The following is a 19,524-nucleotide window of genomic DNA, read 5'->3' as shown; positions in this document are numbered from 1 at the left end:
GGGCAGGAGTAAGGGAGGAGGTTTGTCTTCGCCTTTACAAGCTCTCCACCCTCTGCATCCAGCTGCTTTAAGCTTTTCAAGCCAGATTTTCCTCTTTGTACCCGCAGCATACAGCGGCAGCTGGATCAGAGCTGTGGAGAACATGACGCAGAAACGATTAACTAAGAGTGCTGTTTAATATGGCACTGGATGCCCAAAGAGTCTAAAAGTGAAGACAAATGGTTAGATAAACAGTTTATGGAAAATATTTCTGGAGGCGGCTGTGGTTGAGGGGTTGGAGTTGGTCATCCGGTTCGATCCCAGTCTCCCCCATCCCGCTTGCCTGATGAGCAGTGCAACTTCCACGGTTGAACCATGCCGATCAGCTCTTATCACATCTAATCGGCTAACATGTACGCGGAAATGAATGGCAAGCTGTTCTGTGGCACAGGCATAAAGCTGTTTTCCGACATGTCCTTCAAGGGAACTATGGAGAACTGGGTCCAGACTTTCTCTACAGTTTATCTTTCATACATGCCAAATGCAGCGGGAGGTTCACTGCTCAGACTCGTTCACAAGAATAAAAAATTCTCCACCAGATCCATGTGAATGGTGGTGCAGAAGGCAGAGACAGGAACTAAAGTATCATCTCTGCTGCAGAGATCACATGATTATGTTTACAGCACATCAACACCAGCGCTGGCTCTTTTCAACACAAACTCTGCATATAGATGCAATGTATGAATGTGTATACGAATGGATGGATGGCAAAACTGTATAGTTTAAAGACTAGAAAAGGGCTTTCTAAATACAGACCACTTACCATTTAACTGAGAAACTTCATATTCCAGCTGTAGCTGAAAAAGATCCGAAACTGTTGAGAGATGATTGAAGAAGCTAACTTCAGTCACATGTCTTTGTTTTGCCAGAAAGAAGAGCTCCAGGTGTATCAGAAGTACTGTCAGAACAAACCACGCTCTGAAGTCCTCTGGAGACAGTGTGGAGACAGCCTCTTCTTTCAGGTAACCCACGCACGCACGCACACACACACACACACACACACACACACACACACACACACACACACACACACACACACACACTAGGACAAAACAGCCACCTCAAACTGCATAAACTAATTTCCTGTAAGTGAGGCCTCATATAGCAGCAACTAACTGTAACGTGACTCCCCTAAGATTCAGTTAGTGAAATCTTTTCTGGGTGAGTAGTTGATAAGTTCAGCCATTAAGAACTGACTGCAGTCTTAGTTAAAATACATCCTTTATTTAAGAAACCTCATGAAAGCATTTAACTCACTTGACGGCAAATCTACAAAAACTGCTGTCTCTTTTATACCCAAAGCCAATGATATGTTGTGTGTTTTGCCCAGTGTAGTTTTAACGCTGAGTTTAGCCTGTCTGGCGTGTCTGGCGTCCCTTCCTGATGAAGAGCGTTTGGGTTTTCTCACAACAGGAATGCCAGAAGAAACTGGACCACAAACTCTCTCTGGATGCCTACCTACTAAAGCCTGTCCAGAGGATCACCAAATACCAACTCATGCTCAAGGTAGCCACACACACACACACACACACACACACACACACACACACACACACACACACACACACACACACACACACACACACACACACACACACACACACATACACACACACACAAATGCACACACTAAAATACTTGCATTGGTTGAATAGCTTGTTTAATTTTGCCCTACAATTAAAATTATCCAAATTTAGTTTGACTAATATGTCCGCACGTAAGTGACAGGATATGGAAATGTGCAATGATCTGGATAATGAGTTCAGCCTGCTCCACATAATCTCCCACAAGAGCCACCCAGAGCTCTGTTTGAGTCTGGAATGGGTAAATCTGCAGGCTTCAGCAACAAGTTATAACAACAAAAATATATGCATTTAATCACTTATTACGATACACATTGTTCCAATTAACCAGTTGTGCTTGTAGATTCCCCAGAGCTTCCTCTTTGTAGGTGAGCTGAGGATCTTGGGCTTTGCACTGGTCGTCATGACTCATCGTCTGGTGTTTTCCTCTGACATTCCAGACTTATTCCAAAACCATTTAAATGTCAATATCCTGCCTTTTGCATGAATACTACTTTTACGACAGGTGGCTATGGCTTAGTAGGTAGAGTAGGTCGTCCTCTGAATGGACAGTGAAGGGATAAATGGCAACGCTGTTCGGTAAAATTCTTGAGTGGTCATCAAGACTGGAAAAGTGCTATCTTAATACAGAATTTGACTGTGAAAATCAAGATATTAACTTAACACAGATATTAATGAGGTCAACTAGTGCAGTGTCTCTGCCGGTTTGGAAACTGTAAAACTGAACTGAACTTGAAAAATTTCAATAAACCCATTGAATCCACTTAACTAATTTACCTAAATATAAATTTGACTCTGCTATTTAATTACATTGACACCCACAGAATACATTGCTTTCTTTTTACATCTCTCAGTTTGATGAGTCAGGGGCAACATGCAGCAGTGACTCTTACATTATCAGTGATCTGGGCCAGAATAGCATTTGTTTTATCGTCATGAAAAGAAACGACCACGACTTATTTGAACATGTATCACTATAGTCCTGTGGTTTTTCTTTAAAAGCTTTATTTAATGAGTTTAACTGTCAGCATGGGTGGCTTTGGCTCAAGAGGTAGAGGAGGTCGTTCTTTAACCAGAAGTTCGGTGGTTCGATCTCCCTTTCTGCATGCTGAGGTGTCCTTGGGCATGATACTGAACCCCAAATTGTGTGTCCCAGCAGAGTAAGAACGATGTGTGACAAAGTGCTTCAGATAGATGCATGTGTGTGTGAATGGCAAACATACTGTAAAGTGTCTGAGTGGTCATCAAAGCTAGAAAAGCGCCTTTTTAAATACAGAGCATTTACCATTTAATTCGTTCCACTCATCAAAGTCAAAATTAAAACTAGATCGATTGATTCCAGTAGATGTCTTTTTGATGTTTACAGTGTGAAGCAGCGGCTATCTTCAAAAAAGTCTGTAATCCCATCCCCTCCCTTCCCCTCCCATCCCATGGGTCAGGGCTGTTAGCAGGATACAAAAAATAGTCCTATCATGATCCTCCCCCTGAGCCTCACAAGTGTTTTCTTCTTTTATCCTGCCTTGTTCAATCTTTCTAACCCGCTTCCTCCTTCCTGTCTCCCAGGAGATGTTAAAGTGCAGTAAAAGTGAGGGGATGGCTGAGCTGGAGGAGGCTTTAGCAACCATGTTGGATATCATCAAGTCTGTCAACGACTCCATGCACCAGATAGCCATCACAGGCTTTGAGGTCAGTATGAAGAATTCATTCATCATTTTTGTACTCAATGAAAATAAAGCTAAAAAACATAATTTGAAATATAAGGAAACAAGCAGCGTCACGTTTATCAACTTTAGGTTGGTAGACTGCTTAGTATAAAACATACTTTGTGTTTATTTAAACCTTTGTTTTGTTTCATGACAAAGTGAAAATGTTTGAGGACATTTTACAAATTTATTTAGCACAATATCAGGTGCAGCACTGATGATCAGAGGAAACATTTAGAAGTGATCTGAGGTGGCAAAGGTGGGTCTTATCTGGGTGTATAGGAGGATACAGGAATCCACAGGAGGTGTGACAGAAGACTGGCTGGCAGGTGAAGATAAGAACCAGAAACAATTGAGGCTGGCACTTGGAGCATCTGGCAAAAAACGGATGATCTGTCTGACCGTTGGCTAAGTGGATGTGGGAGGCATTAGGTCAGCAGGGAACAAGGTGGTTATGCCAAATAAGATGAAATCAGTTAAACTCTGAAAACTAAAAAACATGATGTTGGTGGTCAAAATGAGCCCTGCAGCGACAATATTTTCAAAGACACTGTTGTTTAGAGTGTTTTGGAGTCCAAAAAGCACTCTCAGAAGAAGTGAGACTATCATGTTTTCTGTAGCGGGCAATGCATTTGACTGTAATTGGTTCCTTTGGGTGTCAAAATAACGTTATGTTGTTGAACCAAAGCGAAGATATAAGGTTACATCGGGGAGGGGGGTTCCCCCTCAGACGGAAAGGTGCTGTACTTCTAGGACATCCAAGGGGGTTCAGAACTTCACACCCTGGTCAATATGGACTATGCCCTGAGAGTCCGTCAGGGTGTTTTCCTTCTTCTGAATTTAGATACAGAAAGGTACTGTGCAGTGCTTCTACTGCACACAGGAGACGGAGTCTCACAGCCTGTGCACCATGCTCTGGGAGTCCGTAGCTCAGGGACACACCTCATGGCTTTCAACCAAGCCAATACTGCATTAAGATCACATAGCAGTCTACAGAGAAATGCAGAATTTCAGCACTTAAGTAACCGTGCTGTTCACAGCACCTAGAGTAAAAATTAAATAATGGAGCCCTCAGAGGCTTTATCATACATAATGACTGAAAAGATAAATGAGTATATAATGATATACAGCAAATAAGGCAGTGAATACTGTCACAAAGTGAACAATAAAGAGCACCTTACGACACATAGTAAATAATAATAAGTAATAATTATTGTGTCAATGAAAATAGATAAATTGTAAAGGATGTGAAGCTGTGATAATGCAAAGATTCAACAATAACCAGAGTAAAGAAATGAGCAGAATAGAGAGTTGTACCAGCAGAGAGGAGGCACTAACCAAATAACTAAGTGACTAGGTAACCTGCAAATGGAAATGGAAACAATACCCTACTGTACCATAAGATCCTGCCCTGCCTCCCTTAACCTCACTTGTTAGTTCAGCAGCTCAGGCAGATTACAGTTTTTCAAAATTGTTAACACACGTTTTTCAAAACAATAACGGCTTTCTCAAAACTGCACACAGAAAACTGAAAACCTCACACACAAAATGCTAAACCTGACACTCCCTTTGCAAGATGACTCATTGCCATCAAAATGGAACTCGTGTTTTCAAATGACACACACATACCATTTATTGAGAACACACAACTAAGCATTTGCTTACACACTTCCAAGCATTTACAGCACACTGAAGTGCAAAATTGAAAACACAATCATCAAAATGGAACACACCATATGAATGACTGACTCTGGAGAATTAGCCATTTCTCCTTTTGTAAACTGTCTCAGTGTAGGCCTACTTTTTTCATAGTCAAACATAAAACAGCACACAAAAAGGTTTATTTCAGTACACACAGAGAACAGTACAGTACTGACACAGACAGCATGATAATGCAAGTTACAGTATGGACGCAGAGAGGTCAACACAGTGGGCTACAGTGAGACACTGTAGAAAAGGAACAATATTGGATTACAGGTACAATACATGCATGTGTCAGTGCTCAATGTTTGGTACTAACAAGCACAAACTCTCTCCGTAACTCCTCGATGCGTCTGGGTTCTGTTTGAATGGGACCCTGTTCACTTGTTTCCTCCGCATGGCATTCCTGTGAAGAATACCGTCCAATGTAGAGAGGCTGAAGGTCTGGACGTTTCTAAATGTAGCATGGTCAGCCAGGATCCTAGTTTTTATTTGTCTGAGTGTGATAGCGTTGTTCTCATGAACCATATCTACAATTTCAGTCTCCTGTTCGGCTGTGAACATGCGTGTTCTTCCTCCACGGTGTGGTTCTCTTTCAGTCCTGCAAAATATAAATACTGTGAGCACACTGTATTCTATTCTATTCTATTCTATTGTTCATCAAACAAAACAGAGGCTGAAGGCACTTTTATGCTGCAATCCTGATTGCAAATTGCTCAACAGACCTGAATGTTTAGAGATTTGAGTATTTGTGTGTTGTAGGTTGATGCTTTGATATTTTAGGGTGAGAAGTGTGTGCAACAACTGAACATTGTGTGTAGTGTTTTGACAACAAGGTGATGTGTAATTGTAATCAGAGTGTAAAGAAGGAAAGTCAGAGTCTAATGAGATAAGGGAGTGTGAAGTAGTGCCAAATTGGGTCAAGCTATTGGTACATTAAGTGAATGTTGTGCAAATTGTGCCGAATTTTTGCTTTTTGTGTGTTAACAACTGTGAAAAACTGTAAAAGCAGATAAACTCAGGGACAGTCCTCCCTTTGGCTATGCTGCTACTATTAGGACTCTGAATGATTACAGTTCTAAGAAGAAGCAGATGAACAAGCTTGACTGGTTAAAACCAATCAGACTGTCAACTCCTGGAAAGAAAACAGAGGAGGGAGGGAGGGAGGGAGGGAGGGAGGGAGAGAGAGAGAGAGAGAGAGAGAGAGAGAGAGAGAGAGAAAATTACAGAGAGAGTACTTTTGTATCACTTCCCTATGAGCACAGGTTGTAACATGTTACAAATCCAGCAATGTTGTTTCTGACAACATATCAAAATAATCTAGGGAGCAGTTGAAAACACTGGCAAAGTCTGCCCACACAGCTTAAACTCCAGATAATCGTTTAATCAATAATGTTCAGAGGGTCAGGGAGTCGAAACCATACTTGTTGAAGGTTAAATGGAAGGTGAAGGGAAATTATTGTGATTCTTTTGATATGTGTGTTTCATGTCTTAGAGAAGAAACCTTTCTGGTATTTCATATCACTCCCTGGTGATTCCAGCCCATGTTTTCAAGCTGTTAGAAACATCAGTTGAAAAGTGACATGACATGACCATGTTACAGTTAAACTTAGTTAAGGTTTAGGCTTTGTACTATGGACCTGGCAGAGTAAAGTCCATTTAATGTCTTTTGATATGAACTTCAGCATTCTCACACATACAACTCCTCTGTGTAATTTCTAGAAAATGTGAGGGTTTCCGTGCATGTGTGAACACAGCTTTCGTCTCTCACACAGCACACAGCTTCTGTCTGGGTAACAGAGTGCTGGATAGAGCAGACACAGAGAGACAAACCTCTGGCTCACTGGGCTGTATGGAAAGTAAGATGTGGTTTGTCCACAAAGTCACTATAAATATGATGCTTTCCGGAAATCAAAAAAATGGTTTAACAACTATGATAATAGAAACTGTTTGCACCAGCTCCTTTTGAAAAGGCACTGGCCGATAAAAAGTCCCAAAACTCGACCAATGGAGTAACTTCAGTCACGCTTTACCTCGATGACTAATGACCTTGATCACGAACTATCAAGGAAATACAGAGATGTAGGGCTGGTACAAGCAAATAAAAGTGTTGACTGAAGTCAATGTACTTTTTAGATTTTAAAGAACAATTTCCTCCTTCCCTGGCATTTACAATGCTTTTGCAGCTCATGACCAGAAGAATAGTGGAATAATCAACTTAAGGTAAAGATAACTGAATTCATGACAATGACATTTAAATAGCTATGGTACAGATTGTGTTTTAATGTCATACAAAAATATCTAACAGATATTTTACCTTTGTTTTCCTTCATGGTTTTTTATTTGTTTCTTCTTAACTGTTGATCTGTGACACTGAAAGAGCCAAAGTGGTATCATGGACATGGAGTGGCTGCCTGCCACCTCTTCAACACCCACCTCTATTTAATCTCTTATTAATGAGAGATGCTCTAAAAGTCTGACTGTGTTTGTTTGTGTTCACAGGGAAACCTGAGTGAGCTGGGGAAGCTGCTGATGCAGGGATCTTTTAATGTGTGGACTGACCACAAGAGAGGCCACAGCAAGGTACAACGTCACTCTCCAAAAGATAGTATCACTGTCCCTTCATCATCAGTGATGCTGGGTACAAACTTTATAATGCTGTGCTTTTTAACATTGGTCAGTCGAAAGGCTATAAAATAGTTCCGCTACTACAATGTAGTCATGTGTACTTTATATTTTTAATCCCAATATATTTAGTTGCATGCTATACATTTTTAGAATTATGCGCACCAATAACTAGTTTGAGCTCTCAAAGTATTAATTTGTAAGACTCAACATTTGCAAGAGCATAGTGTTTGATTGGTTACACTGTGATATGGGTTTTTGCAGAGTATAGTTTTAGAGGAGAATTGCTGACCACAGTTGCTGACGACACCAAATAAATTTCACAGATGATATATAACCAAGTTACTACACTTTAAATGACTGACTGACCTGATTTCAGGTGAAGGACCTGGCCAGGTTTAAGCCCATGCAGAGGCACCTTTTCCTGTATGACAAGATGCTGCTGTTTTGTAAGAAGCGTGAGGAGACCACCGATGGACATGATAAGACCCCATCCTACAGCTTCAAACACTCACTCAAGGTCAGATACTAATCAGCTATCACACATCACTACTGGAAATTTTTTTTGTTTTTTCCCAGTTGCACTTTTTGTTGAGATTGTGTGATTTCTTTGTGTCCGACGAAGTGATTAAGAGCCCAATGTTATCTGGATTTGTATTTCAGCTAAATACTGAACATCTAACTGTTAATTTAAAGGTATATGCAGCGCTAAATGTTTTAAGTTGAACTTGACTGTTAATCAAAGACTCCTTCTGGGCGTGTTAACCTGTAGAAGTGCTATGGAGCTGTATTGTTATTTGAGGACACACATGCACCAATGCACATGTGTGACATGATACACATTCCTGTCAGTGGGGTCACAGTCTTCCATGGACCTACAGCTGGTGGTTACACAACTTGATGTGCAGCAATGGTCATTTGTGGCCTGTATAACCCACAGTAAACACAATACAGACTCGCTATCACCGTATAGTGATAAATGTGTTATGATGCATGTATACATTGCCTATTTACACGTTCAGTACAATCTGTGTGTGTTACACTGGTACAAGCTTTGGTGTCTGATATTTGGCGTTGGACAGTTAGATTATTGGCCATATAAGAAAGTATACAATACTCTAAATCCATCAATAATCAATCACCTTCTTCAAGACTGTGTCAGACAGTCAACCATATCAGAGTTTGAGGGAGTGCCAGGCAAAGCCGAGGGTGTAACTGGGCTTCCACCTAAACAAAGTTTCAAAAATCACCTGAATTAAACTCATCATCATCATCATTCTCTTATGTGATTTTAATATAACAGGTTTAATCTACTTTGCTGCTGCACACCACAGGATAATTCGGCTCATTTTATACCTGATTTGCCCCTTCTGACAATCAGCCTTAAACTGAAGGAATCTTAAACATATAACACACAACAGTCCTAGTCTGTTAGTAGACACAATTTAGGAGAATTTTTCAGGAGAATTATTAAAGTCAAATTATTATTTGTAAAGCAAAAAGTGTTGGGTAATATATGAACATGAATAGAAGAACATGAATAATACAAAATAAAATAAATGGATAGAAATTAAATAATTACAACTTAAAGACACTGAAAATACTAATAAAACATGTGGGTCATATATACAGTCAAGTCAATGGAATGGAGACAAAGCTCAAATGCACCATCGGGCGGCTGTGGCTGAGGGGTAGAGTGGTCGTCCTCCAACCTGAAGGTCGGTGATTCGATTCCCAGTCTGAACCATCTGCATGCCGAAGTGTCCTTGGGCAAGATGCTGAACCCTCAATAGCCCCCCATAGAATAACAAAGTGCTGCAAGTAGATGCACTGTATGAATGTGTGTGTGAATGGGTGAATGTGAAACTGTACTGTAAAGCGCTTTGAGTGGTCTACATCAGACTAGAAAAGCGCTATATAAATACAAATCCATTTACCATTACCACCATTACCTCGACCAAGGGCTGCCAGGAGCTGCTAGTCAGAGGACATGAGGGATCTGGGAGTGGAAATGGGGCAGAGATGCTTAGGCAAGTTAGGCAGAAGGTCATTTAACACTTTAAGGATGAATAAAAGAACCTTACAAATATTCAATCTTATAATCAAATGACCAGGTTTCTAACTGTTCCCTTTTTTTGCAATAGGCAAATTTAAGTTATTTGAACAACACGCTGCTGCACTAGTAAGTAAGTGTGATCTGTACCATGATCATGATTTAACTTTCAGAGCTGGGAAAGTCTGAAAGAAATAGCCTCAAGTATTAATCACATAAAGGCTTGCTGAGCTAAGATTGAGCCCAACTACATCAGAGGAAATTAATTGGACAGTGTCTCTTCAAGGACATGATGCCATTGTATGAATGAATGTTATTTACAATACTTATTTGTATGAGGAAGGAGAAAATAAAATTTTGCTGGCAAAACTCACTTCCTTTTGTTCAACAGTGAAGAAAGATAAGGAGATGCTATAGGGCAGGATGTCTTTAATCAAGATTAGAGCATGATGCTGCTTTAAGCAGGCTTAGAAATAAAGTCATACGTGACATTTAAAAAGAAATAACATTCTGTTGCACCTGAATTATCAAAGAATGAAAAGGTTTTTCAAAGAGGATTTGGAAATGACATGGATAAATAATAAATCTGAGGAATATTTGCATATCCCTGACATCATGGTATCATATTTGCATTCTGCCTGGGGACAGCTGGTTTTAGCACATTATCTGTTTGCTTCTCTCCTCCTCACATGTGCAGTATTTTAATACTCATTTACACCTGTGTTTTCAGGCAACACAACCAAAAATAAGTAAAGTAGTGACTGAAACACGGAGCATTACTTGTTTAACATGTTAACCAGCAGTCTCTTCTAAGACATTTCCAAGCTGCTGCTCTGTGAAGTTAAAATCTGATAAATTGACATGTAAAGTTCTCAATCAGAAAGATAGATTTTTCTTAATGCATCTGACACACAGTGCACATCCAAAATAAATTCACAATGGAAGCTTGGGAGATTTGCAACAATTCAAATGGAGTTTGGAACTTGAGTTTTGCTGCAGTTTTAGTACTGAGCATAAGACTGGAGCAGATATATACACTGCAGGAGCTGATTAGTGGCTGGGTCACAGCTTTGCAACTGAACTGGCAGCAGGAGGGAAGAGATCACCACACACACACACACACACACACTTACTGAGAGAGACACTAACAAGAAACACAAGGCAGGGGGGGGGGGCAGAAATACTATACGAATGGAAGAAGCACAGCTGAGTAGATAACATGAAACCAGTGCAGCTGCATCTTATTGCATGTGAACAAATGTTTTTTTTTACCAGCAGTGGTTTGCTGACGTCTCTCCATGCAAACCCTTGGCATTATAATGAGTCAGGTTCTAATCGAAAAAGGACTCTACAGAAAGCAAGTCATAAACAGCTCAGAACAGCTCAGCATGTAATACTTATATATCTGCCTGTGCACATACTGAACTTCACTCCGAGAAAAGAATGTACAGTGGTGATGACATGTAGAGATGTAGAGACCTGCTGAATGACTGAATGTCCACTAAGACTACAAGATGATCAATTGGTATACTATATCTATCGTTCTTCTCAATAATGTGACAAAAAGTCATACATTATCTAGCTTGATTAACAAGTGGGCAAAGCTGGCAACTGCCCAGGAGCACCACAAGCCCCAACTTCATGTGACCTTATCTCGTATAAAAGTATTTTGCTGAGAGTGTGTGTGTGTGTCTGTATAGCAAAGAAGGAACATGTCAGCCAGCGTAATATGTATGTGCTTATAGTTGTTTCTGGACATGTTTGTGTTCATCTTAAACTCCCAGCAATTGCTGATGTCAAGGATTTGACATCTCAACATCAGCCTCAGTGGCTTCTGCATCTCACAGCATCTCTGTCCTTCTGTCTGTCCAGATGAGCGCTGTGGGCATCACAGAGAACGTCAAAGGAGACAGCAAGAAGTTTGAGGTGTGGTACAACGGCAGAGATGAGGTTTACATCACCCAGGTATGATACATATATATATATATACACTAATTACATTTTGCCAATACTTTCCAAACATTACTTTCAAGAAAAAAAAATGTTTTCAACTTTTGTACCCAAGTATTTTTTTTGTTTCCATTGCTGTAATGGCAACTGTAATGTAATGGTCTGTAAAACACAGTCACAGATCTGACTGCAGCATGAGAACTTTGATGTTTGCTTCCATCTGGTCTTATTTTTCAAAAGTCTGGTCATCTTTTCAAAGTTACTTAATACTTCATATTATACCAGCAAACCACCAAAACAATCACATTAATTTAACACGGTACAGTATATACTTATAATAAATTAAGATGGATATTTTTGTGAAACAGTTTTTCCAAGTCTAATAACATTTTGATAGCTAAGAACACTTAATTGTTTCATTAATGTTTAATTCTGTTAATACATGATTGTTGTGAGGCTGCAAGTGTTGTCATGCCATGATCATCCTCTTGGGGCCAGTGTTGCACCTCACACATTTCCCCACTAAAAAGTTTCTCTCTCAAAATAACACAGGGGTGCTTTTGTTATGCAAGGTACTTGATTTGTGTTTGTGTGTGTGTGTGCGCATGTTTGTGTGTATGTGTGTATGCGTGTGTGTGGTATGTTAATTATTCCCCAGGCTCCTTCCATGGATGTTAAAAATATGTGGGTCTCAGAGATTCGCAAAGTTCTTACAGGCCAGCTGGAGGCATGCAGAGGTATTCACACGCACGCACACACACACACACACACACACACACACACACACACACACACACACACACACACACACACACACTCACACACACACACACACACACACACACACACACACACACACACACACAAACACACGTGCACTCAAGCTATTTCCCAACACTGTCTGTGAACTGCAGACAGAATAGAAAGAGGATTCTGAGCCCTTTTATTATTGGCAAAAAAAAAGATTTCTATTCAGGAATGGATCACTTACACGATTCAACCCTCACTCCATTAGTTTGAGAGAACATTCAAGTCACTTCCACATTCCAAGTTTACAAGGAGTAGTCAATGTTGTGGACATTTCTTTCTGTTTCAAATTAGTTGCATGAAAATGTAATTTCTAGCAGGCAGTGATTGAAATGACCTGTGTAGTAGTCTATTGGTTTTGAGTCACAGAGGATTATGTTGCTTACAAATAAACTATGAATGGACTAATTGAAAACGGTACATTACTAAAGCCTTCAATGAATATTCTGCTAGAAAGTTAAAAGCAACTGCAAATTTTCTTTTCATTGAATGGCTACTGATGGTTCAGGTTTGATCGCGTTCCCAATGTCCAGTCAGCTCATTTAAATCTGTGCTGTATACAAAGCTTAAATGATTTTACTCAGTATCTTAATTATGCATCAACTTATACTCGAAAGGAGCAGATTAACAAAATATTGGTCAAGATTAAAGCAGCAAAGGTGAGGATATCTTGATGATATCCAGAGTGTGAGTCACGCTTCATAAAAAGCATCACAATCACAAACTTAAGAACACTCGTCCAGAGCCACACAGGACATTGTCAATGTATTGCACATATTTTGTTATGTTACATTTATCTTTTTCCAAGGCTCCGGACCAAGAATTTATCAATACATGAAAAGTAATTTATTTATTACACACACATTACAAACACATTTTGCACTTCCCAGATGTGAAGACAAAACAAACAATGACAAGATGAGTCTCTGGGAAATAGTGAACAATAACAATGCAATGTATTATTATCAAGTATAATAATAGTGATAACACAAATGCAGTATTGTAGAAATGTACTGTACATCCACTTTTAGACAAACCAACTCACTCCCAGGTCTGTGTGTCCACTGGCTTCTGTAACCCTCTCTCCCTGTGTTTTTGCACCTCCCTCTGCCTTTCGTCCACAGTTCCACTCTGTGGTCCTGACTGACACGAAAACCCCCCTCTGTACGCCACACACTCACCCCGACTGACAGCCCAACTGTGTGTGTGTGTGTGTGTGTGTGTGTGTGTGTGTGTGTGTGTGAAGGTGTCAACAGACTGATAACACAGCAGTCATGTCATGAAGCCTGGAGAGCAGAGACTGTGGAAGCTCTGATGGTCCACTGTGAATGATGGCATAGGGACAAAGAGACTGACAGAGAAAGAGAGAGATTTCCAGGGTGGAGATGGAGGCTGAGAGGTAGTGCAGCTGGGAATGAAGAGGTGAACACGAGGAGGGAAGGGTGAGGGTGAGAAAAAAGCAAGAGGGAGCAAAGGACTAAAAAGGAGAACAGCAGTTTTTTTTAGCTGTGTGTGCTAAAAAAGAATGAGAGAAGATAGGTGATGATGAGACAGAGAAGAGAGCTCGAGTGTTTGTTAATGTATGGTTTCATCTTTTGGTATTAAGACAAAATCACATTAATTTAAGCTTCAGTTCTCATAGTAGTTTTTTAAATTTCTGTGTCAAAGAATGAAAACACTCATGTCCGTGACAACCAAGCAAACTGTAGTGAAGACCATGAGATGTTGAAGTAGTGAAGGTTTATGCTTGATCTAAGGTTGAGAATAAGTGAATATATCTATCAGTGGAAATACTGTTGTACTCACCAAAGATGAGCTGAGATATGTGGTGACATCACTCCAAAGTGACAGGAATCTGATGATCAGCGGCTGAACTGTAACAACGGCCGCTGACTAAAACTATGTAGCACAATGATGGCGGGTACAGCAGGTATGGATTTTGAGGTTGGTGATGCTATGACTGACTGCTTGAGATTCTTGGTTGATGGATACGTTTTGATATTGAAAAGTTTGTGAGTAGGAGTGGATCCTGGATCCATTTACTGACACAAAGTTGAATGAAAACCAGATACAGTACAACACCAACACATTCTGTAAAATAAACAGCCCATGATAAGTCCCTTATCACAAGTCGTTCTGTGGTGTAGCTGTGATTTGTATGCTACTCCATAGCAAACTAGTGTCTGTGGTAACAATGACATCCAGATAACAGCCTGTCTCATATGGATATTTCCATTCAGTTTTCATTGTGCTGAAGTAGATACACATTTCTCAGAGGCAGACATCTCAGAATCTGATCAGACACATACACACAAGTTTGTACTACTATCTTAGTGAGGACACTCATTGACGTAATGCATTCCCTGGCTCCTTACCCCTAACCCTAACCCTAAAACCAGGTCTTACCCTCAAACAGCCCAATGAAAAAATGAGGACCAGTCAAAATGTCCTCACTTTCCAAAAATGCCCTCACTCTGCTTAAAATGCTCCACACAAAGATATATGTACAGGAACATTCACACATTTTGGTTAGATATCCAGTTCTCATGTGCCATCATGAACAAAATGTAATGTTTACCTTGACATTGATGCAACATGTCATAGTTTACAGGGCCTGTACTTGGTAATCTTGTGTTATGAAGAAATACTGTGGGTAATACTGATGAATAAATCCGGAAGTTACAATCTGCAACACCATCAAGATCACATTTTCCTTTCTCTATTAATATGAGCCACCAGTGGCTCGTCATGACAGAGACAACAGGCGGAACAGACAGAAGGCTGAGCTGAAACAAGATGGTGACACACGCTAGGAAGATGAACCCTAACCCAACAGAATTGTTTAGTTTCATCCTATTTACTTTAACTCTTCCAGTTTAGACTTTGTTCAGCCAACGTAAAGTTTTTAGTTATGTTAACTGTTTATATTTTACTAACATTGATTGCTCATTTGCTAATGCTGTGCCCACTGGGAATTTTCATTTTATAAAGGAGCTCTCTGTATGTTTATTTTTCATCACGTATTGCATCAAGTCTTATTTTTAACCTTCACAGTTTCTGCTATATTGTTAGGCTTCTCATTGTTATTATGCAAAAATATAAGTTATAGTTTTTACAGTGTACGACTGCCTGTTTGGTAATATATCAGTTTCTGGTTCGTTAATTCAGGTGAGCCACCCAGCACAGATAAAGCTGTGAGCACTATTTGCTGTAGTGAATGTGGGTAACACATCACTGCACAGACCTCTGTGTGACCAGCCTTTATAAATAAAACATTGCTAGCCCCATGATGAAACAATATATCCCTTCTGCTGAATACAATATTTGGAGCATATTGAATGGCTCAACGCTGACTCTGCATTTCTGCACCAGCTTCATTGGTCGCTTGGAACAGGAGTTGTCAAGCCAGATCATTCACACAGCTTGGTATTTCACTTATGTGAGCTATGCATCCGGGCAAGTCGATGTCTCACTGTCTGCATTTATGTTACTAGATTCTTCTCCAGAGATTTCCTGTCACACAGCACAATCCTGTGGCAGGCCACATTTGTTAACGTTGCATTTATGAATCCTCTTGTTTAGATATGGGTTGGCTTCTGGAGCTGTATCCCTGGTGGGTACGCTGCGATGGTGTTTTGTACTTTCTTTATAGAGCCACAAAGTGATTTCCATCAGGCCAATAAAAGCAGCTTCTAGGGTTGACACTGCAGTTTGGGAGATTTTAAGGACTGGAAATAACTTGTCATCCTCTCACACATTGCTAAAACACTCCTCTCTTGTATCCTTCATGTGGTGCACAGTACAGATTCAACAGGACCTAGACACTAATGAAAAAACTCAGACACTTACGAAACTCAAACACAACCTCTAGTTTAGTTGAGTTGTAGGTCCCCATTTTATTTGTCTCATGCACACACGTGCAGGCACATTCAGCCAGTTCACTGTTCCAAGATGCACAACAATGCAAACAAAGGCAGGAAAGAAGAAGACTACTAAGTAACAGCATTGGATGTTCACAATGTAGGTTTTTAAAAAAGCAGCTTTTTTGTTTGAGGAAGGAAATGCTGTCATCAGGTTTGTTTTTTAGGAAGAACTTTCAATTGAAAGTGGTCTCAGAATTCTGAGCGCGTGGAAGAATTTATATATAGTGGACAATATACCCTCTTCAACGGACAGGGTGTGTCAGTGATAATCTGAATGATGTCTATCTATCTATCTATCTATCTATCTATCTATCTATCTATCTATCTATCTATCTATCTATCTATCTATCTATCTATCTATCTATCTATCTATCTATCTATCTATCTATCTATCTATCTATCTATCTATCTATCTATCTATCTATCTATCTATCTATCTATCTATCTATCTATCTATCTATCTATCTATCTATCTATCTATCTATCTATCTATCTATCTATCTATCTATCTATCTATCTATCTATCTATCTATCTATCTATCTATCTATCTATCTATCTATCTATCTATCTATCTATCTATCTATCTATCTATCTATCTATCTATACACATTGACCACTTGGACAGCAGAGACATCACATCTCATCTTAACGTTGGTTCTTGTCACCATCTGATCTACCCTTAACTTCAAGCAGTTCATCGTCATAGCTTGAAGTTCAACCAAACCTAATCACTGAGGTGGTAGATCGTATGAATAATTTCTGTGACGGTCATGTGGATCACTGTGGAAGTTGCTTAAGAAACATTGTTGTCATTTGATGAAGAGTAAAATGTAATTTCTCCGTTGTGTTTACAGAGGCAAGCCAGCTCAACAGCTATGGAGTTCCCATGAGGTAAGCATTCAATTTCATTTGTCTTACAAACTACAAAATGACATGAAATGCAGATTTTTACAGATGATCTGAAACCTTGCACTCTGCTGTCAGATGGTGGGAAATTAAGTTGTTGACACTCTGCCTCATTTACCTGCAACAGCAAGAGTGTGCGGAAGTTGGCGCTGAGACAGTCTGATTCATCCAGTCCAGAGTCCGGTTTCAGGAGGAGCAACCCCAGCCCCAACATGAGACAGAAGAGAGGTGAGAGCTCCCACACACATTATTTTGTCCTGCAAAAGCAAACATCTCATCCCTGGTATAGATTTCAGAGCAATTAAAATGAACTATACATGAAGTGTGAAGTGAAGTGTGGGCGGCTGTGGCCCAGGAGGTGGAGCAGGTCATCCACTTACCAGAAGGTTAGTGGACAGCCAGGTGAGTCAGCACACACACAAACATGCGCACACATGCACGCATGCATGCATGCAAACACACACACAAACACACACACACACACACACACACACACACACACACACAAACACACACACACACACACACACACACAGCCACACACACTGGGGAAATAGAGTCACTTGGAGGTCAGACAGCAAGAGGTACCGGTCAGACATTACATCATCACTGATTTAAAGCGAGAGAGAAGGGGGCTGAATAGAAATTGAATCAAAGAGCACAATTAACTGAAGGAGAAAACATATGCATATAACAACATATAACCTCCTGCCTGCAAAATGCATAGTAGAACGGAGGATATGGCTTATAATTGTAATTGGAAACATTTTAAATTATCATTACATCATACCAGAACCAGAGACAGCAAACTATTCTAGACTCATTATATATAGTTAGCTATGAGAGGAAAGTGAAAATATAAATTAAAAACATTTTCAGTTATTAACTCCATTGTCAGTTTATTTGCAGGGTTGGGGTTAGCCCAAGTAGTGGATTCCCTCACATTTTCAAATTAAATCTATTTTCTGAACTGTGAGCAGCATTTCCCCCCATGGACCAGCAGCAGGCTTTGATGAGAATGCTGAGGTCTGAGGCAACTGAGAGCTGCTGTTTGCAGAGCAGTGGGAAATAGCAGCTTACTAGTGAATGTGTTGTGAAACTATGACTGAGTCAAGGCGACAGCAGTGGTCCTCCACACATATCTCCAGGGACCCACCCTGTCTCCTTCCATCTTCTTTTGTCTCTCATCATTCCTCCTTGGGAGTCTTTCCAGACAGAGCGTGTCATATGCTGTACAGATTGTAAAACCAAAAATGTATTATTTGTCATATTGAGCAATAGAAATAAAATTTGATGTGACTTTAGATGCCCTCAGTGAAATATGAGAGCTCTTTGTTAAACTCACTGAAGATAGAGTTGATAAGTTCACTACCACAGAGACATGAAGAGGCTACTCCTCAGTCATGAGCAACAATTTTAGGGGGTGGGGTGGACAATATTTGCTTTAACTTAAAAGCTGCAGTTCAGAGATGATATCAGGCAATGAGGACTAAAGAGATGAGGAACAAATTGGAAAAGGGAAAGGTCAAAGGTCACCATTTCAACCCATGTTGATTTGTTCTCAGAGGCTGTGTGTGACCTCCTCCTTTGATTTAGTCTGAATAATAAATCTGAACCCAGCTGATGTGTCTTGTAAGAACTATCAAACACCACTAGAGGTCCCTGTGGCTAAAGTTTAACCTCACACTGTCGCAGGCCCGGTTCAAGTTTGAATCACACGTACAGTCCTGTTTCAGAGCAGTTCTCTACAGCTCAGCTCATTTTAAATTTTATTTCTAAGAGTCAAGTCTTTCAGCATATTTGAATACATCACTGTAATAAGGTGTATCAAACACACTGAACCTGTAAAATAAGGGGTTCATTCATTGCAACCTTACGTTCATCAATGCAGCAGCACCTGCTGCGGGGCTGATAGGTCACAGCTTGTTGTTGTGTGATGTTCATGATCTGATCTGTCACATGTTCAACATTCAAACAACATCAGCTTTAAAACATCAGAAGTTTAAGCTGCAGTTTGTCTGAAGGGAAGTGACGTCTGTCCACAGGACCGTCTAACGTCTTGTTAGTGGAGAACTGCGTGTGACAACATATAAACAGCCGGATGTTTTTCTTTTCACACGACAAACATCAGCTAACATCAGCAGACTCTGTCAAGGTGCCGTGCTGCGGTGATAAAATCCTGATTTTACAATCGCAACTTCATCTGACAAAGTTAATGAGAAAAGAAAGTTAA

General features: G+C 40.1%; 1 protein-coding gene across 1 annotated transcript in view; it reads left to right on the top strand.

The window, feature by feature from the left end:
• mcf2l2 (MCF.2 cell line derived transforming sequence-like 2) overlaps window positions 1–19,524 on the top strand; it is a 112,564-nt gene that overhangs the window by 69,193 nt on the left and 23,847 nt on the right. The window contains exons 19-27 of the mRNA XM_061077777.1: window positions 909–1,001; window positions 1,453–1,545; window positions 3,186–3,308; window positions 7,529–7,609; window positions 8,031–8,171; window positions 11,577–11,669; window positions 12,313–12,391; window positions 17,240–17,276; window positions 17,419–17,519. Of these exons, the coding sequence (XP_060933760.1) occupies window positions 909–1,001; window positions 1,453–1,545; window positions 3,186–3,308; window positions 7,529–7,609; window positions 8,031–8,171; window positions 11,577–11,669; window positions 12,313–12,391; window positions 17,240–17,276; window positions 17,419–17,519 (841 nt within the window). The remainder of the gene's footprint in view (window positions 1–908; window positions 1,002–1,452; window positions 1,546–3,185; window positions 3,309–7,528; window positions 7,610–8,030; window positions 8,172–11,576; window positions 11,670–12,312; window positions 12,392–17,239; window positions 17,277–17,418; window positions 17,520–19,524) is intronic.

This window comes from Limanda limanda, chromosome 9, assembly GCF_963576545.1.
Source record: "Limanda limanda chromosome 9, fLimLim1.1, whole genome shotgun sequence".
NCBI lineage: Eukaryota > Metazoa > Chordata > Actinopteri > Pleuronectiformes > Pleuronectidae > Limanda > Limanda limanda.
This window is presented reverse-complemented; position numbering and strand designations above follow the sequence as displayed.